Here is a 25,845-nt window from a genome sequence, read left to right as displayed (position 1 = left end):
CTTTACTGAATAATCAACCACTTAAAAAAATCAAAAGATCACATTAACAACTGGAATCTGGTTTCACTGAAGTCAGGATGAATTTTGATGTTGGATTTCCATGGAAGCAGAATCAGATATCCGGTTAGACTTTTAGCAAACCTAAAAGTCCTGCATGTAGTATGTCCTCCTGCTCATGGAATGCCCCAATGATATAAGTGATTTTACTGTTAACCATAGATGCTGGAATACAACATATGAAAAAAGGTCATGCATGTAGATTCTTCTTTAGACCTGCTATACTAGCATACAGCCTAGCACTGTGCAGATGAAGGAAGGGGAATGCTACAGGACCTGCCGCTCAGCAAAACTGGATATGCCATAGCACAAAAACCTAAACATTTCTCCCCCCCCTTCCACAATTAAATTCAATAGTTTGGGCTGTGAGCCAAGAAAAATTACATAAATGCCTATAACTATGTTGCCATAAGAAAATATTAAAATACCCATGAGTAATAAAAATAGGTATTTTCTATAAAATTCTCATTAAACCAAATGGATTTTACCCTGTCAGATTGCTGAATGCCGTGACCTTTACATATAAAATTTTAAGGAAAAAAAAGTAAAAAACTATTTATTCATAGAAGTGCATTAAAGTTTTATTTTAATTAAATAAATTAGAAAAACAGCCAATCAGAAGGCAACGGAAGTTCCGAATAATTCAGTTTTCCACTTATAACTGTCACTGTGGTACACTGGTGAGATAAGGTGTTTGAGGTAATATCATTAACATGCATCAGAGTAAAACAATTTCCAAAGGCCTGGCCAGCTTTCTCTCTTTCTTCATTTCATCTTTTTTCCCCCTTTTTAAAATTATTTTTTATTAAACTGTTTTTTTTTGCAATTAAAAACACCTTTCTATGTAAAACTCTCTAGCATATCTGAAAATAATCAATTTAAAAAGTTTCAGAGAAAGAGGAAAAGAATCTGAAAAATTCAATTTAAATATTAAATACAATGGCCATCACATTCACAAAATATCCATTGCAAACCAATATAAAAAAAATCAGTGAGTGCAAAAACCCCAAAACAGTTCTAAAGAGAAAGACCTGGAAAAGGTTAGAGTAAAACACAGATGAAAAAAAAAAAAAAGGAAAGAACTTAAAGCCTAAGATTTGTGAAGACAATAATAAAAAGAAGTACAGCCACCATGGGTATTTATCTTAATAAAAGTGATGTGTCTAATTTGTATTTTTAATAATCTATTTTCAATAAATGTGCCATAAAAAGAGGTGCCAATTCAGTTATTATTGAAAAAAAGGCAAGAGTAAATTCCAAACTGTAAATTTTTCAGCTAAATGATAATGATAAAATACATAGCAGTGAAGAAATGCTATGATCAACTCATCCATTTCTTTGCAAATAGGGGGTTTATTTTCAGTTCAAGCTGGTGCTCCTTCATCGGTCTTTCACTTTAAATAGCAGATTCTTCTCTGGCTAAAATATAGTTCCATGAGCATTGTCATTTAAAACTAGAATTTAAGTGATCTTTTCAGCTTTCATATCTTCATAGAAAAGTAATGTTTATAGCACTTGCAGACACCTGGACAGCTATTGATCCTGGTCTTTAATTACTGCTGTGTCTAACACTATAATTATAATTATAGTTCAGCCAGCATTTTCATTATAAGTGGGTTTAGTCTTTTCACAATTTTGAAAGTGGAATATATTAACAGTATAAATGTTCTCTCATGGTGGTATTTGGCATTAATATTCTGTTCTCTAGCCATGCACAGAAGGAAATCATTTTGGTATTAGAGATCTGTATGTGTAGCGAGAGCAGAGGTTCAGCTTGAAACCAACTACAGCTGTGTAATCAGAGGACAATTTTACCCTTACTGAGGCAGATCCTGTTACTGGAGATATTATACAGTAGTTGGTGCCAATTCTGATTTTTAAATTAATTTGGAAAACAAATGTTTTTATTTAGAGTAGTAATCTAATTAGACACCAATAAACATTTTTGAAAGCGAACTAGGGCCTTACATCTTTAACTTTTCATAACAGCTTATTTTACTGGCTTACACAGCATGATTATAATTAAAAAGCTTTATACCATGAAAGATAAAATTGAGCAAAGAAGCTGGTTCAGTATCACACAGTCAGGTACAAGCACATGTTGTCTGATTAAAATGGAATCAACATATATATTTATATGTATTCCACATCTATTCAGAGTTAACACTGTATATACAGATCTGAATGGTCTGAAAATGGTCTAGGGAGATTATATCTAGAATTAAAAGGAACATACTGAAATCCAGAACAGAACATCAAAATGGAAAGCTTGATGGACTCTTCCACCGCTCCCCAACATGGTATTCTATGATTTGGCATCAAATTTACTGCATTTGTGTTCCAACACAGGAGCCACTACTGGCTCTGGAGACTGAACTAAACACACCAACAGCAACATATCTTGGCTCATTTTAACACGGCTTTATGGCTGTAGTTCAATTCTATTAATCCTTTTCTTCAGTTCCTTTGGAGGACTGTGCTAAAATTGTAGATGAGTAAGTATACAGGTGTATAAGAAAAGCAAAGATTCCTATGGCCTAAAAGTGTATTTGTTTATATCAGTAAAAACAATATGGGGTAGGATCAATAGAGGATCTGATTGGACCATGTGGATTACACTTGCAGTGAGTTGTTACACAAAATACCTAATTCCTCAAATCCTATAACGCTGATATTTTATATATAAGTAACACTTATATATAAGCGTTCAATCCAAGATTTTAGCTATGTTGACTAAAATGATCCTAATCCAGTAGGGGCGAAATACACCCAGCAGTGGACAAGCCACAGATGTCTCTCCACGGTGCAGGGAGGAGGACAGAGGTGCAGAGAGACTTTGCACCCCCTAAATGTGGCAGAGCTATTCTCTGTGCCAAATGCACAGAGGCCAGCATGGAGGATGAGCAGGAATGTAGCTAGTGAGCTTGCAGTTATTCTGATCCTTTGAAGGGGACAGTCAGGTTCTTGGCAACTGCTGCAGTTGCCTGGAGGACCTGGAGGAGCCACCACAAAGGGGCTACAGAGCTGCTGAAGCCTTGTCCATGAGCTGATAGTGGATTTAGACCTCCACTTCCTCTGGGCAGAATTCTCCACTAAGGCCTGGTCTACACTGGGGGGGTAGTGTCGATGTAAGATACGCAACTTCAGCTACGGGAATAGCGTAGCTGAAGTCGACGTATCTTATTTCAACTTTTCTCCCGTCCTCATAGCGCGGGATCGACGTCCGCGGCTCCCCCGTTGACTCCGCTTCTGCCTCTCGCCCTGGTGGAGTTCTGGAGTCGACGGGAGCGCGTTCAGGGATCGATTTATCACATCTAGATTGTAAACCTGATTGTATTAAAGTTTTAAAGGACTATAATACCCCTGATGAAGAGATGCTACATTTAAAGGAAACATGGAAAAGGAAGCAACAACTCTGGATGAGTATAAAAGATATATTAAATAAAGCATTAAATTAAACACAATACATAGGTACAGTACATTGACATAAGTAACAATGCATAAAGTGAAAGCGTGATCTTCACTATGTGAGGAATGTAACAAGGATATTGGCTCAAATACGCACTCTTTCTGGTAAAATGTTTTTAAAATAACAGCAGTAATACTTCAATCTTCCATAGTGCTTTACATTTTGCAAAGAGCTAGGCAAACATTATCTTATGGAAACTAATCTAAAACACACACAACATCCCAACACACAGAAAAAGAAGGTCTTTGGCATGAGCACTGGCAGCGTAAAACAGACACACAGTATGTGGGGCAAAAGACCAAAAAGCCATGAAGTCAGAGTCTCAGAGTTGGGATATCTTGCAGAAAGAAGTGGGTTTTAAGCAGCCTGTTCAAGGCATAGGTGAATATGTATGGGGAGAGGAGGAGCATGACAAGTTAAAGATGATAATCAGGCTGAGAGCCTGACAGAAAGGATGGCAGAATTATCCACAATGAAAGGTGTGGGGGAGAAGTGTGGAGCAGTTTGGGACAAAAATAATCCTCAAACTCGTCTCAGACTCACTCCTGGATCCACTGCAATCTGGCTTCTATTCTCTGCACTCCACGGAAAGTGTTATCAGCAAGGTCTAAAAGGACACCTTTCTGGCCAAGACTTGGAGCCTCTAATTCATTTTTATTCTTGATCTTTACTTAGCCTTCAGTACTGTTGGTCACTCCCTACTAGACATCCTGTCCCCCTAGGTGGTTTTCCTGGCATTGTCCTCTCACCACTCTTCTCCTCCTTCTCTGACTGCTATTCTGGTATGTCCCATAGCCCCTCTCTGAGGGAGACCCACAGGGCTCTAACCTAGCATTTGACACTATTCCCTTTACACCTTCTCTCAGCTGTTCTTATCTTTTCTCACAGGTTCCACCAACATCTCTACACAGAGTCACAACTGTTCCTCTCTTCAGACCCATACTAGCCCATCAAGCACATCTGACTATTTCTCCAACACTGTTATTTGTATAGAGCCTAGAGATCCTAATCAGAGCTGAAAGCCTCATTGATGTGCATCCCCTAAAACATTCTGGATTGCTAGTCATCAGCTCAACTTTAATATGGCCACTCTAAAGCCCTTTCTTCTTCTTCTCAATGCTCGCCATCTTACCTCATTTTCTGTTCTCATTGACCACACGCCCATCCTCCCTGTCCTGCAACGCCCATGTCATCTTTAACTCTCAATCTCTCACCACACATCTAGATCATCATCAAATCTTGTATTGTTTCTCTCCACAACACTTAGATAATCCAACCCTTCCATTTCACCCCATCACTGAAGATGCTTGACCATGCTCTCTTCTCTCTCACCTTAGAGACAATGACCTCCTCAAATTCCCTTCCTTGCTAAAACAGACTGTCAATCCTCTCTTTGGCTTTGGCTACACTTGCATTTCAAAGCGCTGCCGCGGCAGCGCTTTGAAGCGCTAAGTGTAGTCAAAGCGCCAGTGCTGGGAGAAAACTCTCCCAGCGCTGTCCGTACTCCACCTCCCTGTGGGGAATAACGGACAGCACTGGGAGCGCGGCTCCCAGCGCTGGGGCTTTGACTACACTGGCGCTTTGTAGCGCCGCAATTTGCAGCGCTGCAGAGGGTGTGTTTTCACACCCTGCGGCAGCGCTGCAAATTTGTAAGTGTAGCCAAGCCCTTTGAAAAATTGTTCCCCTGACTTCTCCTGGCCTAGGCACTCAAGTTTTGCTTCAAGGCCCTACCAAACATCATCCTGGACTAAATCTTGGAACTCTACTTTGCTCTCTTTCGTGTCAACAAAGATGCTGGTTTTGACAACTACTTAATTTCTTTTGCCCTCTCCTGTCCTCTTCTATACAGCCCTCTGTGCATAGAACAAACTCTCAAATTCAGTGCATCAGGCTCTCACTCTCTCCTCTTCCCAATCTCTTTCACAGACCCACTCTATCTGAAGCTCCAAACAAGACTAAGAATATTTTAAAAGAAACAATCTAATACAACTCCTTCCTCTGGGTCTCCCAAAGTGTCCTGTCTGTACTGAAAAGTTAATATTAGTTATATACAATTCAATCTTGAGATGGTGAGAGACATCTGAGAAGAAATAGCCAGAAATGTAAAGTTAATGGTGGAAAATTTGATTTGGGAGTCATCTGCATAACGCTAGGTATCTGAACCCATGAGAGTGAATAAGATCATTAAAAGGAGAAGAGAAAGCAAAGAACATTGCCCTGGGACAAAGATGTGGGGAAGGAGCAGAAGAAGATCTGCAAAAAGAAATGTTGAAGGAGTGAACAGTGAGGTTAGAGGAGAATCAAGAGAGTACAAAGCAATAAAAAGCCAAGGAAATGAGAAAGAGAATGACAAAAAAAAATATTTAAGAGAATGATAAAATCATGTAAATCTTTGCCTTTTTAAAAAAGGGACTGTGTAAATGGCACAACTTTTACATTTTTTTTGGCTAAATATAATCAATTTCAGAGCTGGAGGCTTGAAAATGTGTATTGATTTATCAGGTTGGATTAGATCCAGCAGTTATTTAAATTCACCCAAGATTTACCACACGATGATATCATCCAGTTGAAGTTATTTCTCAGTACATCACATTGTACATTTACATGAGTATTGTATACTATAAAAGCCATTTATATTTTACTGTTCATCTGCCATTAGTGAATTTGACATCAGTAACATGGTGATACATGACAAACAAAAATGGACAAACAAGTTATAAACATGACTAAACTTATTACATTACAAACACACAATGGACTAAACAATACAGGACAGACAAGACATTACAACATTGACTAGAATGCTCAGCCTTCGTCATCTTTTTAGGGAGACAGTTGCTGTACAGGAAAGACCAGATTTCATTCTAAGAATCTGATGTTTCATTCAACTTTAATTTTTAAATAAGCCATGTTTATTGTATTCTAGGCATTAGAGCTGAGATTTTTCCAAGGGGCTCTATCAAAAATCAATAAGAATGAGCATCTTATTTCCTTAGGCCCCATTAGAAACTCCAGACTCAAATTATATCTTATACTTTTAATGTCACCGTTTCAATTCTCTCTCTCTCTCTCTCTCTGTGTATATATTCATATATCAGTAAAAATAGATTTAACATAGTTGTAGTAACAGATATTACTCAAGCTAGGTTTAGTGTAAGTTATTGCACTAATTTAAGGGACTTTCTAATCTGTCTAATTCTAGTAATATTATACCAGACTTTGATCTCAATCTACTGCTACAGTAGCTCTGAGGAATCACTGGTGTTCTAGTGTGTTAGAAGTGTTTGTACAGTGTCTAGCTTAACCGGGTACTGACCCCCCTGATTAGGGGCTACCATAATACAATAACAACGTGGGTTTAAGTATGCTAGTTGGTTTGCTGCTCCAAGAACAGACCATTCAAATCCAAGCTGCAGAAGTCAATGCTTTGCAAAGTGGACTCTATAGATGAAGCTTGACCAGCAATGACAGATTGATTCTGCCACAAATACATGAATGAATATTTCCACCCAAAGATCTCTGGCGATTCTATTTTTGTTGTTTGTAAAGGTCCAATACATGCCATGTAGGATGTTGGACTGTATAGATTCATTTCTTAGCTTCACTGAGGAATTCCAAATGTTTATGATTCTCTGCCATTTCTGCTTTGCAGTTGCTCTTCTTAAGCCATGTTCCCATATGGCTTTCCTTTCTCTGTGTGGGCTCCTTTGTTGAAAAATAAATAGATGTTGTATCCCACACAAGTATAGAGTTTTGTTAGTAAAAATACAGCATCCCAGTTTGGATGGTGACTCCATCCTCCATGTTTCAGTGTTGCTTCTTTTACAGTTTTAAAAGTATTTCCATATTAAAACTGGCGATGGCATGTAATATGCCTGGAGTTTCTGAAATGTCTCGATTAAGCAGTTTTCAGCTGGTTATATAGCCTTTTTTGTCAAGATTCCTTCTCTTTTCCATTTGTTCAAAATAATATGTATCTTCACTATTCGGGGTAGGAATCACTCCTTGGCAGATGGTATACAAATATTCTCCCTTTCATGCCAATATCTGCTACAATAAAAAAAGGATATAGCTTCTTTTTCTTATGCCTGGCCGTCACTTATCTTCCAATGAATCTGAGACTAAATGTGGAGAACAGCTCGTGTGCCATGACCTGGAGACAGTTCAATTCAGTAGGTTAGGGGAATGTCATTCTAAATTTCTATTCTGTAGATAATTTCTTGCCAAGGGGGAAAAAAAACCACTTCTTTCCCCTTTAAATCTCTCTCTTTCCCAAAATGCTCAGTTTCAATTTCAAATTCATTCCTCTCTCAGTGATTAAATGCTTTATTATGTCTAATAAAGTCCCTTGTGCAATGAAAATGTGATCTTGTTTTTACAGCATAATAATCAAAAGCAAAGGAAAGAAACTTCAGATCTTTTTAAATTTCACCAGGTTGAAATTTAGCACATAGTCACTCAGCCTAGATGAATACTTTTGTTCATTTTAAAAAACTAAAAATAATTTGATTTAAATTTTATTTTTCATTTTAAGTTTTTTTAAGTTGTTGTTTTTCTTAATTTTAAGTCCCTGAATGAGGTTTTTTTGGGAATGGAGGCAATTACATCTATCCTCCACCAATGCAAGAGAAGGAAAAGATCACTTTAAAGAGCAAGATTTCACCCAGGTCCCTTAGACACCTATTTCAGTTTTGTAAGCAGACAAAAAAAAGTGAGGCAAAGGTTTGGTAGCAACACCATTACCAGGTCAGAAGCACTTCTATCATCTTGCCTCAGGTCTCATATGTCTGCATCTGCCTGTCCAGTTCTGTGTCATCTTATTGGTGGCTGATCTCTCCAGTGAAAGTGTTATGAAGAAAACATTTCTGCCCACTTCAATGAGACAGTTCTGCCTAAGAGTTTCACCACCTTTTACCTTTCTTTCACTGCATTTACACAGGAGAGCAAGAAGCAGACTATTGATAAGAGTCTCTCAATTTCTCCCATATTGATATTTATCCACTGAGATCTAGAATGATCCACCTTCTCTGACAGTCTGTCTCCTTTCACTTCCTTTCCTAAAAGCATCTGCACTGTAAACGTCCTAAAGTTGGCACAATTTCTTTTTTAAAATATGAATATGCCACGCCACCAAACATTGAGATTCTCCACCTGCCATGGTGGTGGGGTCTTTCACATAGAGTCATTGGCATGGTAAGTAAAAAGGAAGTACAGTGTATTGTGTAGGGGGCAGGACCAGATGACTATAGGAAAGTAGTGAGAAACAGGTATGTTAACCCCAGGCTAAACAAATCCCTGTTACCGTGGTAACCAAATGGTAGTTGCTCCAGGTTAATCAAGACACCTGGGGCCAATTAAGAACTTTCTAGAAAGCAGTGGAGACAGCTAGGTTGATTGGGACACGTGAAGCCAATCAAGGGCTGGCTGGAACTAGTTAAAAGCCTCCCAGTTAGAGGCATGCATCAGCAGCTGTAGGAGGATGCTGTGCTGCTGGAGAAACTGGGCAGGACAAACCCTATCAGGCACAAGGAAGGAGGCCCTGAGGTAAGGGTGAAGTAGATGTTGAGGAAGTGGCCCAGGGAATTGTATTTGTCCTGTTTCAAAAAGTCAGCTACAAATAGCTGCTACTATTTGGGTCCCTGGGCTGGAGTCCAGAGTAGAGGGTGACTCTGGGTTCCCTCACTCTCCCTGATTAATCACATAGACTGAGAGACAAAGACTGTGTGAGGCAGGGTTGCTTTTTCCCACCTCCCTTGCTGGCTTATGATGAAAGTGGCTCAGTAGGCTGTGACCCTTCGAGAGAGAGAGGGAGAGAGAGAGAGAGAGAGAGACTACATGGAGGGTTACAGTGAGCCTCTGAGGCTAGTGTAATCTGCCTGGAAATGTGGGATCCACTGAGACAAGGTTGGAGGTTTGTCACAATTGGGAACACATTTATTTAAGAAAATAAATTGAGAAAATCTGTCAGTGCTAAGTCATCTGCAGTTCTTCCCTACTTATAACACCAGACTTTGTTAATATGCAACAACAACAGCTGGCAAGAAAGTTCTCTAACCAATAATCTTTGTGTCTCACACAGTAAAGAAACCCTATAAGGCTGCAAAATAGCTTTGTGTGGGATCAAATGCAAAGAGATGTTGAAGGTCACAGACTCCAGTATACTTCCATTTCATCTCTAATTTAAACATTTCTTTTCCTCCCGCAGTTTCTGTGCTTCTGTTAAATTTATGTCTTGAAACTACTACTAGTTTGTCAAGCTGACCAAACTTTTACTAAGGCATGTAAGATGAGGGTTTATTTTAAGATAAGGAGAACTTTGGAGAAAACACACTCTTGGTATGTCGAACACAGAAGGTTGATCTTGGGCTTGATCTTTGGTCCTATTGAAGGCAATGGCAAAGCGATTGTTGAATTCAATGCCAGCAAGATTAGGGCCTCTGTGAAGAGCAGGGTTTAACAGCATTATTTTATGGGACTCCTTCTGCATCAACTCTTAGTCACTTTGTTCATCTTCCCTTACTGCTTTCCTACATCCATACTTCACTTCTGACTGCTCCTTTTGGACATGTCTAGACTAGGGTTGACCACAACCTGCTAAAACTTTCTTTTAAATCTTGGACACTGTCTACACTCGTGTTTAAGTGTACTAGCTAGCATATTTCCTAATCTAGACAGAGTCTCTATCAGCCCCTTCTAGTTTCATGCAACCCTTCATGCTTGTAGCATCCCCTTAATTATTGTTTGCTGAGTGCCCTCAGGCTCCTCCTACAACAGAACTAAAGATCTACCTATTATGTGGAGCACTCTAGCCATAAAAACTCCTTACCAGTCCATGTTTGCTCAGTTTTGGATGCTTCTGTAAAGAACCTGTGTTTGCTTTTAAATTTTAGACACTCTGGGGCATGGTCTCTTATTTATTTGGCACCTTCTACACATGGGACACAGAATATATGGGATTTCACACAAACTCTTGGTACAAAAGTAAGGGCTAGCACAAAGCTGCCTCTATATAGGAATAAATATTGCACTACAATGGAGCTAGGCTGAAAAATTGTAAAAAGGAAACATCTTAACTTTTTCATACAGGAAAATCTTATGGCAGAGCGAACAGGAATTGGGGGAAAATAGGAAAAGAAATTGGGTAGAGGGGTCTAAGTTTTGATATTTGCTTCTTAAGGTCCCTCAAATCCTGGTGTGAACAGTGAAAACAGATCCCTACAGGGCTGACAGTTCTGGTGGGAAGATTGCACTCCAACTTTGGGGCATCTGGTACCAGATGTATCTCCTATTAGAATCTATAGGAATTGGATCAGGCAGAGATGAGGCACTGCCTGGCTGACTAAGCTGTACAGTCTCCTGGGATCTAACAATTATCCAGTTGGGATGGTGCCATATTAAGATACTTCTATGGCCCCCATTACAATGGTGTTTGAGCGGCTGACAAACTTTAATGTATTCATCCTCACAGCACCCCGGTGATACTGTCACAATAAAGATGATCAATTCAGACCTCAACTATCCCTCATTTTAAAGGGCACCATTCATCTTAGCCTCTCGCCATTTATATTCCACACAGATTTGTTGCTCCTCCACTTTTATTGCTGAAAATAATTTATATCGGAATAAATAAAAAAACCTGAGTTTACAGTGTTCTTTACACTGAAAGAATGAATCTCATAGCAGTTAAGTCTACATTGGGATGCTGAGTTGTAACAAAAGCTTATGCTGTAGTCAAGCAAGCAGATGCTTACCTGAGCTTCTAACTTAGCTCTAAAGATTAAAGCTTCTTGTTAAAAAAACATATTTTCCTTCACCTGATACAAGCATTGTTGATATTTCAACAATCCATCTAATTTAGATACCACATATTGCTGTTCTGGGGTTTCTAGAGTAACCTGTTTTCTTAAAGTCATGCCACAGTGATGTCAAATTGCATTCTAAAATAATTTCCTAATTGTAAAATACTTTATCACGCTTTTTCAATGATACTTAAATTGATGTTATCATTCTTCATAAGATAAACACATCTCTATAAACAGTAGGATGGGTTTTTGTTTTTGAATAGAGACGAGGCATGAATGTACTACAATAATGACTAATAAAGTACCTTAATAAATTTTATCTCCCCAAGTTACTAGCTATTTCCTTTTGCATTATCTAAATATTTTAAAAGACTAACAGAAGCAGCAGTTCTGGGTATACTCTGTTGAAGACAAATTTCTGAACGTTACCTAACTGTGGAGCTCTAAAATCTCCCATATTTCGGAGATACATTAAGTATGTCTGCCATCATTTAATTTACTTCCAAACCACTGGTGCCACTGTCTTCAGACACCATTTCCATGGTGTCCATTCCTTCAATGCCCCACCAAAAGCAGAAATTCTGGTGCTGACATCTCAGTATCTGTCATGGGCACTGATTCACTTATGCAATGAATCCACTCCAAGAAATTCTGTTTGAAGCTTTGATTTCAGAATGGACATAAAAGCATGACATCTATTGTGCTTTACGTTTAGGTAAATCAAGTATTTAAAGGGGGTGCACAAGCAACTGGGTGGGAACATTAACCCCCACCTCTTCCCTATTGTGGACTGTTCTTTTTTTTGTAGCAGCTCTAGTTTCTATCATATACAAGACTGCTTTACTCTAGCCTTTTGAATAAATACAACCATTTGAATACAGTAATAAAAAAAAAAAAGCAGGCTGATACCAACTTAGATGTAGCCTGAAACACAGTACTTTGGAATGCCTGGGAAAGCATAAATTAACCCATATCCTTATGCAGTTAAGGAAACAGGGCTCCCAAACCTATTGCAGAATCCATTAAGAACTGCAGAAAGTAGAGAATACAGCTCTAATTGTGCTCTGGGATGTGCGCAGAACCCTATGTGGGCACAGCAATCCACACACACAGAGCTCATTGTAAGTTCAGGGCCAAAGCTTGTATCTGCCATTATCTGACCTGATGAGGGATGACCAATAACAAACTTCTGCCTTGGGAATGCCAAAAACTGTTAGTGGTGAAAAAGGAGAAATAGGTAAGGGAAGTTGGATCACCTTAAAAGAAAATGAGAAAGAAGGTGGTGCCACTGAAAAGATCCATGTGACGCTCATGATGAAATTGATTAACAAAGATGCCAATAATTTTTTGTAATTTTACATTCCTTATGGCTGTGTGACAATATGAATTTTCCCAATTGCCATAATTTTAAAAAAGAATTCAAGGCAACAGCCTTTTATCTTAACGAAGTGGAGACTTGCACAAGGGCCAAGAAATGACTTGATTGGTGTCATACGACTTTCTATTCTCTAGGATGATGACAGTGATTAAGTTATGCATCTGAGCAGAAAGCTTGTTTAAAAGCTCTAGAGTGATTCAAAAAGGCATTCCAAGATGAATATACACTTCTATATTATAAGGATCCAACCAGACAAACTCACCCTTCAGTTATTTTACTGAAGTTTATGAAGTTACACTAGGAATGCATTTGATCCAATATTTTTGTTTGCTTTTGCCAAAATGTGGAAATGTGGAAAGGATGTAGTTGTAGAACCTCTAGTGAGCCAAGTACGTACAATTATGTTGAGACAAATTACTAACAAGTTGCACCCATGTAATTTAGTACATATTTTGCAATAAAGACCAAAAATTAGCTCATCCTATTTAGCATTTCTTCACAAATATTCCTGGAATCACCTTGCCTGCCCTGCATGTCATGGCTGAAGAGAGAATTCTAGTAGTTTTGTGAAAGAAGAATCTGCAGGGTGCTCATTTGCTTATCTACACTGAAATGAAATTCGAGTAATAATTCTTAATATGTTCTGCCAGTAATCAATTAAATAAATGAGCACTGGAGAGGGAAAAAATGAATCCTGTCTATGCTGTGGTATAAAGGTTTTAACAACATGTTTGGAGTGGTTGGTTGATGTGTAGGTGGTGAAGCCATGAATTAGGCAGGTCATCCAAGCAAAAGCGCCAATAAAACCTTTATACTACTGTGTTATGCACTCAGTATGTGTCACACATTTTACACCCAGAAATAGATATTTTTGAATCCCTCTGCCTACTCATTTTCTTGCTACATATTTTTGTATCCCTCTGCCTGTAAAACTTGTCTCCCTTAATATTAAATGTACAATTATATAGGACTGTACAGGAGAGGAAAATTATAACTAATAATTAAAACACCTCTAAAACTGGCCTAAAATATCTTTTCCACATTTAACACTATCACGATTTTAAAATTAAACGTCTCAAGACTAGAATGGGTTGAAAATTTTCCAATTTTGTCAAGTTTTACTCTTCAAATACATTTTTGTGAAAATTGCATCAGAACCAGCTTTAGTTAGGGGCATTCAAGATTAGAAGGAAGTGCTGCAGGGCAGACTCTCAGCTGGTATAAATCATCATAGGCCCATGAAAATCAACCAAGGATCATTCCACAGGGAATCATTTCCTCTTTCAAGTGCCAAAAAATCTTCCATACCTCGGCCTGTGAAATATTGGACATTACACTTGTCACTGCTTGAGGACAGAACACTGTCCGCATTTCAGGGAAGGAGGGGACCCATTTATTTAGGAGGATGTTTTTTAAAATGACAGCTTTTTTAAACTGCTCTGACATTTGGAACGTTAGAAGTAATCTGAGGAAAAAGAGGAATCGGTGAGAAGAGCACATGTGAGGCAGTCAAAGGCACATGATGAATGCAAATGAGCATATTGCTCTACAATGTAGCATGTGAGTATCACCACACCATATGCAGTGTGTACATATGTATGCATGATGTATATGAACGTTGTATACTAATGCCTTTTATGGGGTGGAGGGATAGCTCAGTGGTTTGAGCATTGGCCTGCTAAACCCAGGGTTGTGAGTTCAGTCCTTGAGGGAGCAATTTGGGGATTGATCCTGCTTTGAGCAGGGGGTTGGACTAGATGATCTCCAGAGGTCCCTTCCACCCCAAATAATCTATGATTTGCAGTTTTGAATGTAACATCAAAATATAAATATTAAATTCTACATTTGATGTGAGGAAATTTTCAGACATTTAAAATTATGACTTGACAGCTGGCTAACATTCCAAGAACAAGGGCAAAACATCCCTATCCAGAAACCTATGTAATCATTGTCAATGCCTCATTAGCGGCAGCACCAAGCGCTGTTTTTAGCAGCAGTGTAAAAAAAAAAAAAAAAAGTTTAAATGAATGTTCTCATCTTTGGAACAAGGAAAACAAACCAGGATAGAGAAATTTTCATAGCAAAGCAGTAATACCACAATACTGAATTAAGGGAGGCATTCCTATTCAAATCAGCAACAGCATCCATAATAATTCTCCATCACATTGAATGTTTGTCCAAATCTAATTGAAGGTGAATCTTCAGAGTCCTCCCTGACTACAACATTTGGGCCCAATACACTAGTACAATGTCACTCCAATTTAAACCCAATTTAATGTCCAAAACCCTATGCCATAGCATCCCAGTCTGGCCTGCCTGGGACGGTAGCTGGCCTGGCTGCTGGTAAATCAGAGTGGACTTCACACGGAAGATTGTTTTACCTTCCATTGGAGACCAACCCAGCCCCAGCTAGCTCCAGGATTAGAGAAGCATAAGGGTGGATTAAAACCACTTCTTCCGCACAGAATGTTTCATAGCTATATTACTAAAAGCAAATAATGTTTTAGCTTTTTCATTCCACAGACCACTTGGTTAGAGAAGGAACCAACATTCTCACCCATCCAACCAATCCCCAACGCCCACTATTTGTGTGCAGCACTTCTCCATTACTCACTGCTTGATTCAGAGAGTTTCATTCCATGAACCACCTGGAAGGGATCCAGAACTACCATTGATACACGGACTATAGCCTGAGAACCACTGGTATAAACTGTTTTAACTTCCTCTTTCTGCTTTGCAATATACAAATGCATAGCTCATCCACTATTGATGCAGTAAGTATCATGGTGTAAGAAGGTAACGTGCTAAATAAAGCAGCAAACAACATGCAGAGCTTTTGATAGTGGAGCAGGCAGAAGGACTTAGAGAGCTCCCTCCTGGGCTATGTAGTCAGCTTTATGGCGTACAGTTAAAACCTCTAAGCAGCTGCTTAGGAAATATATTGTTTTGCTAGAGCTCACCTCTTCAACCATATGTTTGACTTTCTTCTGTTGGCAATGGACCATGTCATCCAGATGTTTGATTCGTTCTCTAAGACCAGCTGCAACCTCTTCCAGATGCTGTGACCTGATAGAAGTTATAAGAACTAAGTAAATATGTAGGAAGCCATGCAGTGTAAACAAAAAACAACAAAACAAAAATAAAAAAAATAAAAAAACACAATGCCAAGGTAGATCAAGAAAAGGAACCTCGTTAAATAAGCCAAATTCCACTGCCAATGTCATTTCCTATATTCGTCTAAAGTTCATTTTTATGGTTATCTGTTTGGTCATTAGTCATTGTCAGACACCACCCACTTAGCTCACCTTTACCTTACATATCAGAGCTGCCAACATTTAGAGAAGTTTCAAACCTGTTCAAACAGAATGATGATCTGGGATCTTCTAGGCACTCAGTCCTGGAGAGCTGCATGCACATTATGGTTTGTTTTAGCACTTACAAACCATTATCTGATTAAATCCCCACTTCATCACCAAGAGGCAGATATTAACCCCATGTTACGAATGAGAAAAGTAAGAGTTCACAGAATGTCCTCACTGAGCTGTCTTACAGTTCAACATAGGATGTGGTACAGAAAATGCTTTTTAAAAAATGTTGTGAATATACATACTAGAGAAAGAGGTAATTAAGATATTGATTGCAAGGATCCTAGCGGCCTGATTTTGGGTGTTCAGCACTTCTGAAAAGAGTCAGGCCTTTGTCTTTTATATCTATTTTTAAAAAGCATCACAGATGTGCATGAAATTATACTGACCTAAAAACAGATATTTCTCAGCAATGCAATGTACTCTACCTAATCCATCCTGATTGCAATCAACTTCTCTCAAAAATAAAGCTGAGAAGGATGAGTTTTTGCAAAATAAATTCTCTTGCAGTTTTCCTACATAAAATAAGGCAAATATAATTTGGGAAGGAATTATCCAGCTGGAATATATTACATCCCAAGTTAATATAACAGATTCAGGTTTGAAAAACTTAACAATGCTAGAAATCTCAGTAAGGAGTAAAAGCTCACCTCTGTCTGTCTGAATGGGTTTGAGTTTTTGCTCCAGATATTTGGACTTCATGTTGTATCAGTTGTTTTTGTAGCTGGTGGCGTTCCTAAACAAGAAAATGTTATTTCTCCACTTCACATTTTAAATTTAAACTCCATTAAGTATATTATATTGTGATTTTAAGAGGCCTATAATATGTTAAACAAAAACAGAGGCTGATTCAGCTACAAGTTATTACTATATTACAAGTGAAGCATGTATTTCCAACAGCCAAGAAGCACAGAATGGGGAGAAAAAAAAAAAAAAAAAAAAAGCTTGAGTAAGGAGACCCCTGAATTCTCAGCTGAGCACTAAGATAAATAGCAATGTTTTCAGTATTCAGCACCAGTTTGCCAGTGTGAAGGGGCAGCTTTGCTTGCAATTTCATATTTTGTAAGTAAGTGCGACTCTGAAGGATAAAGACATGTGAGCTGAAATGCAATTCTGAAAGAACATTATCTTTCTGACCCACAAAGGGACTCCATCCTTCTAAAATTATTATAGGTCAAAGATATGATTACATTTAAGGTCTTGGATGCAGAGATTAAATGAACCATATGACCACTGTTGATTATATGAATATCAAATTTTCTATATTGTTCCTCCAAAAGGATCTCCTGATCCAATGTATTTTGGCAGAGAAAGGAGGCGTCTCCCTATTTTTCTCCCAAAATGTCCCTACTTATATTGTTCATATGTTACCCAGCATGAGTGCCGAGAGGATCCATCCACATGTAGGATCTGATCCTGCTCCACTAGAGTCAAAGTGAGTTTTGCCATTCATGTCAATGAGAGCAGGACTGGGGCCTTAAATAACAGCCAAATATTTAAAGAGCAACACAAGCACAACAGCAGGTGTTAAGCACTGACTGCATAAATTAATGAACTAAAGTGAAGTAAAAGTACAAATGTATTTCCTAACACCAAGGACCATAATGTACCATTTTACTCATTGAATACCACCTTGTAACTACGAATAAATCCACTAAACTCAGTGGGATGACTTGCAGAGTAAGGAATTACAATCTGGCCCAAAGTGATTTATCCAACATCACTGCTAACTGTTAATATAAAATAAATGAGGCTATGTCACAGCTAGATCTTAAACTGAGAAAAGTCCACCTAAATAGTTATAATCCAGATAATGCACTTTTGTTAGCGGGGCAAAGAGGACATGTACTACATATAGTTTAAACAAGGGTTAGTAATCCCATCTAGCCAGCAAGTGTGGGTGGTGATGTTTGTTTCTCTGTATTAGCAAATAATTAGTGGTTAGATTTAAATTGAAGCTAAAGCACAACAAGAACAAAGCTTTTAAGAATTGAGTTTTATTATGTTTTAGGATTAAAATAACCAAAACCCTAAGTTCTTGTCACCACTCAGGATTTCTAGTGAGTCCTTACTTCTGCATTTCTGTCTTTTAGACAGTAAGTTCTTTGGCAGGGATTGTATTCATTTTCATATATTGAACAATGCCAAACACGCTGAAGGCACTAAACAAATAGTACTGCAGACTCCATTACTGAATATAATGGAATCACTGATAATTTGAGACTAATAATTACAATGAATTTGCCGTTAGCTGACACTGGGGGCATAAACCTGTTTCAAACATCAGGCAACTTCCAACAGACAAGGTTCAGATAATAACTGTATGTGTGAGTAGAGGCACTGCACCACTACTAGACTTCCATTAGAACAATTATCTCAAAACCAGTATGCGTTTCGCCCTGGAACAAAGTCCATAAAATAGAAGAAGGCAGGGCAGGAGATATAAGGAAATGACAGAAAACCTGCTACAACTCGTTCTACAGCAGTGCTGCTAACGTCACAAGAGATAAGCGTCTGGCAGCATTTCTGCTTCCAGGGAGTTACAAGTCAATTGTAAAAATATGCTCAAGGCTGCAGCATGGTAGACCATATTTGAGCCACGGAGAAAAACATTTGACAATACTGAGTGCAGAGAAGTAAGGAAGAACTTTTTTGTAGATCAGAAGTAGACTAAACTGAAAATCTGGGGTCACTGTCAGAGTATTTTGAAAAATAATCTAAAAATAAGTTATGTGCATGGAAACATAGATGGTTGTTAACATGCACAGAAAGTCTGACATCAAAATTCAAAAGGAATTTTAGTCGGAAGTCTTAAGGGTTTCATCCTGATGTGCATGAACCTCAAGGTGCAATTCCAGTTAAAACTAATTACAATAATAGGTTTTTTTCCCCAATGCATTTAGATAAAAATGTTCTTATATATATATATATATATGTATTTGTTAGCCAGGTAAGCTGTACATTTAAAAGATTTTATGACCATAATGAATAAAGGACCATAAAGGATCCAGAAAAAACTTGTTCAGGCTATTGAGATAAAATGTGTGGTTTTTTTTTTAAACTGTCCTTTCAAAATAAAGATTGGCCCCTTATGTGTCTCAGCTCCGAGGTAGCCCTGAACGTTTTTGCAAGTAACAGCTCCTACAAACAGTAGAGTGGGCAAAGAGTGCCAACTTGCCATCATGTGCCCTCAGCAGTCCAAGTGCTAAGAGCATGGACGGATGCAATAAAGGATTTTTGATTTTATTAGCAAGAAGAAGACAGAAGTGGTGAGTGGAGTAGAGGCTATTGATCCACAGGGGACTGAAGAAACAGGTGCACTCCTATACATGTCTTGCATTTCTGCTAAAAAGAGCATAGATATTGGCACCCATACTTTAACATTCTGTGTGCAGCGAAAGTTACCTCTTCCATGCGCTGAATGAACTGATCCAGCTCTCCAATCCTCTTGTCTTTTTCCTGTATACTTGTCTCTGTAATTTGCATCTTCTTATTTGCCTCCTCAATGGCCTTCAGAAGTCGATTTGTTTCTGCCTTTGAACAAACAGATTTATGTTCATATCCACAAACAATCAATAAAATTGATGAATGAAAAGTAAGGAGCTGATTTCTCTGCTATACAATGGGTTTGTTTTTTTTGTTTTTTTTTTAAAGTAGACTCAATAAAGCCAACAAATCTGGATGCCTAAGAACTGAGACTGTTTTTGCAAACCAAACATCTAGCTATAGCATCATATATGAGTTTTGTGACACACAAAATTTGGGTGATCAGAATTTAATATACGGCTTTAAGACTTCTCAGCAATCAGCTTTAAAAACAAAAAATGTTTGCACACCACGTGAATATTTGTTCTCCCCTCAGTGGATACACAAGTACTCAGTACTGAGAGAAGAAAACGTGCTATTCCCAAGAACAGTATGTTTAGTTACCAAAGCCTGTCACTTTTAACTGCATTTATATCTGTATGACATTAAGGCTTGAGAGACTGACTTCAGTCTCAGTGGCTATCTGTGAGTAGTGCTAGATAACCTTGTTGTGATTGTCCAGAAATATACAAAACATGATCAGAGGAAGGTTTTGGGAGGAAAAAAATGTTCTCACAGGATTTCTCTACTGAAATTAATTTTTTTCTCTTGAGATTTCACTAAAGTCAGAGGATTTGTGCTTTGCATTTTCTTAGACCAGGAGTAGAAACACATCCCCTTCATTTTCATTTTGAAATTTAAATTTTTACTGTCCATCATGTTTAGACGCTCTCTTTCTTCAGCTATAAAGCTCTAATGACTATGAAAGTTTAAAAGTTACTGTAACGAGGCATGAAAGAAAAAGAAACTGGTGTACAAATAAATTTAAGACTTCGATTCTGGTTTTACATTTGTCAATATAATTTAAGGACTGTACTTCAAACACTGAACTGAAGAACACTCTTACAGACTGGCTGTACGTACTATTAGAGTTTCTTTCTCGGCTATATGTTTCTGTTCTTCTTGTTTTAGTTTGTCTTCATACTGGCTGTACAGTCTTCTGGTCATCTCTCTCATTACATCAGCATTGGCTTCTTGAGAGCATTCTACCTATAGGAGTTAACAAAAGAGGGAGAACTTCTACAGCTGAACCACCTCCAGGTGAAGCATTGCTGGAGACAAGAAAAATGGAGCTCAAACAAACCAAAAGGTAGAGATGTAACTATGTTTATAGTTAGAGACTTCCCCTAGTATTGTTACAAAAATATACTCCACTACTAAGCCCGAGTCTCAGTTACACCAAATCCACATTACAGAACTCTGGCAGTGTAAAGGGGCCTTTCAACTGGGTGTAAGTTACAATTACACCAACTTTAGAACCCCTTCACACTGCCAGAGTTAAAGTGCTATTAGTGTAACTGAGAATCAGGCCTTACTCTTTATTAAGTTCTCTCATGACACTCTCTCATACACTTGAAGTTTGCTCCTTGGTATGAAGAATAATTTAAAATTCTCTAATTTTACATGAGTGTAGCTTATAAATAAGCCTGAACCAAAACCCATATTCAAATGCCCATGAACTTTGCAGTGATCAAAATCCAGATCCAATATTTACATTTTGAGCCCATCTGTGCTGTAGACTGAAATAAAAGCTAAATAAAACAAAACTAAACAAAATAGCTTTGCTAGGACTTGATTCTCCTCTTACTTGCTCTGCTGCAAATCTGGAGTGACACCATTAAAGTCATGGGAGTTACCCTGATCTAAGTGAGAGGAGAATCTAGTCCTACAAAGCTATTAACTCAGGGTATGGCTACACTTACAAATCTGCAGCGCTGGTAGTTGCAGCGCAGGTCGTCCAGCTGTGCAGGGCCAGCGCTGGTGTGTGGCCACATTCACAGCTACCAGCGCTGCAGTGTGGCCACATTTGCAGCATTTGCAGAGCTGTTGGGAGTGATGAATTATGGGCAGCTATCCCAGCATTCAAGTGGCAGCAACGTGCTTTTCAAAAGAGGGGGGTGTGGGGCAGTGTGACAGGGACCGGGGTGGGGAAAGAGAGAGTGGATTTTTGGAACTGACACTGTGCAAAATCAGAAAATTTTCCCACCCCCTTACTGTTAACTGAAAACAGCCTGCATCCAACATACTCTCTTTCCCCCCTCTGCCCCTTCCCCCCGTTTCTTTCAAGCAAAGCAAACACTCAACCCCTGTGAATGACTCCTTTTCTCCCTGCTGGTCAAGCAAAATGCAAACACTCAACCCCTGTGAATCACACAGGGAGGAGGATCTCATTTGATTGTTTACAGATTGATCACAGCAAACAGGAGCTGATAAGCAGCTCCGGTAGAGCAGCTCTGGTAGCAACGGAGCTCCGGAGGTTCACAACAAAACAAAGAGAGTCTGCATAACAAAACAAAGGGAGTAATTTAGTTAAAAGCATTCTGGGATACACCCTTATACCCTGGAGGCCAATAACAGCGCTGGTGTGTGGCCACACTTGATGACCAGTGCTGCAGCACCAGCGCTGCAACCCTTATTCCCCATGCTGAGTGAGGTGTACGGCCAGCGCTGCAGCCAGGGAGTTGCAGCGCTGGAAGTGCCCTGCAAGTGTGGCCACTTACTAATTGCAGCGCTGGAAAGCCTCCACCAGCGCTGCAACTCGCAAGCGTAGCCATACCCTTAGTGTTATTTACACTGGTGTTAATCATGGTAATAAGAAAAGAATCAGGCACTTAGTGTTTAATGCTGGTACTCTGAGTGCTCATGCATATAAAAGATTTCTGTTTTGAGCATCTGGGTTATCTTGTTTCAAGGACTGCAAGATTTATCAAACCCTTACACTGTCTTACTCAGTGGGAACAAACTGTTCAAAAATTTATTGCACTGCATACAAATAAAAAGATATTTTGTCTTCTGAAGAGGGACAGATCTCTCGGAAGGATTCCATTTGCACTGTAGATGCCTTCTGTGGCATCTGACCCAGATCGCTACATTAGGACAGAGAGCAAGTTTCTGCCAATACAATCAAAAGGAACAGGAATTAAAATTAAGTTTCCTTAAAGTATACACTGAACCTCCAGAGTTACAGTAATGTGGTTACAAACAACAAACTAGGAAAGCAGAGTTGCAACAGTTCAACCCTAACCTCCCTAAAAAGTGTCAAAATGGAGTATAATTTCCTGTGCCACCTCTCCCACATTCCTTTGTTTACAATTTGGGTGGCCACTGCACTAACTAACAACATTCTCAGGTGAGAATATAAAAGAAATGATTCAAGTAAACAGAGAGAAATGGACCCGACTGACGGTAATAAAGGAAGCTGGTAATTTTTGCCTTTTCACAGCCAACCCCCATAATATCATATCCTCTTCTTACTCCCCCTTCCCCTCCCCCCAAAAAAAATTAAAAATCAGATCTGGTGGATGTTTCTGCATATGACTTAACAAGCAACTTTTACTATGCCAGCATGTGCTTAACTTTTAGCATATGATCACATTCCATTGATGCCAACTTGCTTGACATTAAGCACATGCTTAAGTGCTTCACTGAATTGAGGCATAAAAGGCTGAATTCTGCCCTGAGACATCACACATAGATTTCCCTCACTTCATGTTTGGGCCAGGACATGTCCTCAAGATTAGGATAAACTACAAATTTCTGTTTTGAAATCCTGATTTCTTTTCCTCTACTCTCTTCCTTTGATTATCCTTTCCTTCTTTTTATTCCCTACAGACCACAGCAGATGCAAGCAACACATCTACTCTACACAAACCATGTAAAACTATTGTTGAAAGGAAATTAGAACATAAAAATACATTAGTAAGCTTGTACCCCCCTCCCCTCTTCATTTGAAGGATCTGGGCCATCTATCTCTATGCACTAATGTAGGATACAAGAGCCCCTAAGATAATCATCTGTTTCTGAATTATTTAAATGTCAGTAAGTCAGTGGTCATCTAATTTCATGGAAGGTATTTAATGTTTGTTTGTTTTTTAAATATTTCTGATACTGCATGTTTGTTCCAAGTTATTTGAAATGCTGTTAACTGCTCCGATATGATTTAATGGAAGCTTCCAAATGCAAGACAGTTGAGCTCATAAAAAAAGGCCCATATGATAACTCCAGCTTGCGTTTCATTCCCTTGTGCTTACTTGAAAAGCTGTCCCACAACTAACTTCTCTTTTCAGGGTAATTTGCTATTAGGATGCACCTCTCTTGCCCAATAAATACTGTACATGTGCACAAAACATAGATTTCTGATGAAAAATTGTGAAAGGTACAGTACTGCCTGTCAATAACACTCCATGAATGGTCGGTGAAGAACTCTACACAAATGTGGCCAAATCTTTTTCCAAGCAATTAATCTCATTGACTCAGCAATGTCCTTATTGCACAATATGAATAAGGGAAGTTTACATACTGTACCTTTAGTTTCAGTAGCTGGTTTTCAACTTGGGCAGTTTCCAACTGTTTTTGCTTTTCTTTCAGTTTTTCCATGGACTGCTCATGTGTGTGTTTTAAATTCCTTATTTGATCCCTTATATCTGTGTTCTCCAAACTAACATCCACTAAAGTTTTCTAAAATACACACAATGAAATATACAATTTGAAGTAGTATTAACAACAACAAAAATCATGATTTGACCAACCTACCACAAGAGGCGTTCTGCAATATTTAGAATATTTTAAAGTTTACTGTTTTGTTGACATAGTATTAACATAGTTAATAGCTTTGGCCATTTAAAAGTATGGTTTCCAATTATTTGCTTTACCAAAAAAATCTCTCCATAAGAGCATGTTCATTCAAATGGAGTCCCAGAGAGCTGTGATCCAGAGGCAGGGGCGGCTCCAGGCACCAGCACGCCAAGCGCGTGCCTGGGGCGGCAAGCCACGGGGGGCGCTCTGCCAGTCACCGCCTCCCGCAGGCGTGCCGCCGAAGGCAGCCTGCCTGCCGTGCTTGGGGCGGCAAAATACCTAGAGCCGCCCCTGTTCAGAGGAAGGGACGTGCATGCATTACAGTGCAAACACCACTTCCATTTTATACTGTAATATAACTGAAGTGAAATGTTGGACTTTCCCCTCCATTTTTCCCCTCTCCAAATGCCAAATTTTAAGATGATAAACCTGAAAACGCAGAAGTTTGACACCAGGGGAAAAGAGAGTCAAGGAGGCTAGCTGCAATGGATGCCAAGCTGAAAACATTTTTATAAACAAGAAAAATGACCTTTGTATGTTTACAGGAGTGGCTACTCAATATCTGTAAATTTAAAAAAAAATCATTGAAATTTCCATCAATAGAAAACAATAGTGGGACAAAATCATGTGATGTGTCATTGGTTTGTAAAATATGGAAAGAGTCTCCATTTCACCTTTAATTTTCCATTAAGCAAAGGCCAAGGGCTTTCACCAGCTGCAATGGAGCGAAACAACACTGTATATTGTAGTATAGCCTTTTAGCCAGCAAAACTCCTGGATTTTTCTTAAGTTTATCATTTATCTGTTTTAAATGTTCTTAGTGACATTTGATGGTTAAGATCCAAATGTGTATCTAACCATCATCCATCCCTCATGTATACTGTTAAACTGATGGCACAAGAGGGAGTCTAGGATGGTGGCTGATGATGGATCAGGCCATCCTCTTTGATAGAGCTATTAACAGCATACCTGCAACTCAATTGATGCTGATGTCAAGGAGCTGTTCATTTCACTGAAGCTGTCCAAGGCTGCAGCCTGCACTTGCATGTGACTCTCTAAGGATTCCTTTTCAACATTTGTTATCTGAACAGATTAAGAAAATATATTAAAAAACAATCCTCAAATTTTAAAATTCTTTCAAACGGATGATAGCTGCCACCAACTTAACACTGGAGAGACAACAGGTTAAAAACAATGGGATTAAGAGGAGTTTGAATCTCTAGGTAAAATTTTCTCTATTGGAAATCCTGTGTTAACCAAAACTTCATTTTAAAAGCTTAAATTTTGGCCTTGGAAGCAAGCTATGCTGAGATACTGAAGCAGTTTTTCAGTGTCTTCTCACGATGTGTGCCATCATGCACATTAACCACAGCAAGGACTTAAGCTCTAACTCTTGTAGTCATGAAAAGAGAACTTTCTTCTAGCTAAACTTGGTAGAAGAAATTCATCCTTGTGCAGAGGGAATTCATCCCTTTTGATGCTTAATTGGGGCTTACCCGGTGCATAGGGCTCGTGCTGACCCTGTGCACAGAGGCAAGTTTCACCCAATAAGAACTCCTGAGGAGTTTGTCTCACCTTGAAGTTGTACTTTGCATATTTTTAAATTTTGCCAGT

At 38.8% G+C, this 25,845-nt stretch overlaps 1 protein-coding gene across 1 annotated transcript in view; it reads right to left on the bottom strand.

Annotated features, from left to right (window-relative positions):
* LOC120373317 (myocardial zonula adherens protein-like) overlaps nucleotides 1–25,845 on the bottom strand; it is an 86,440-nt gene that overhangs the window by 23,839 nt on the left and 36,756 nt on the right. Inside the window, exons 5-10 of the mRNA XM_039491591.1 lie at nucleotides 25,201–25,314; nucleotides 23,962–24,114; nucleotides 20,521–20,646; nucleotides 19,477–19,605; nucleotides 16,722–16,807; nucleotides 15,667–15,772 (exon numbers count right to left, since the gene is read on the bottom strand). Coding sequence (XP_039347525.1) covers nucleotides 15,667–15,772; nucleotides 16,722–16,807; nucleotides 19,477–19,605; nucleotides 20,521–20,646; nucleotides 23,962–24,114; nucleotides 25,201–25,314 — 714 coding nt within the window. The remainder of the gene's footprint in view (nucleotides 1–15,666; nucleotides 15,773–16,721; nucleotides 16,808–19,476; nucleotides 19,606–20,520; nucleotides 20,647–23,961; nucleotides 24,115–25,200; nucleotides 25,315–25,845) is intronic.

Source organism: Mauremys reevesii, linkage group 10 (genome assembly GCF_016161935.1).
Source record: "Mauremys reevesii isolate NIE-2019 linkage group 10, ASM1616193v1, whole genome shotgun sequence".
In the NCBI taxonomy this organism is placed as follows: Eukaryota; Metazoa; Chordata; order Testudines; family Geoemydidae; genus Mauremys; species Mauremys reevesii.
Note: the sequence above shows the minus strand (reverse complement) of the source record. Positions and strands in the feature narration are given on the sequence as shown.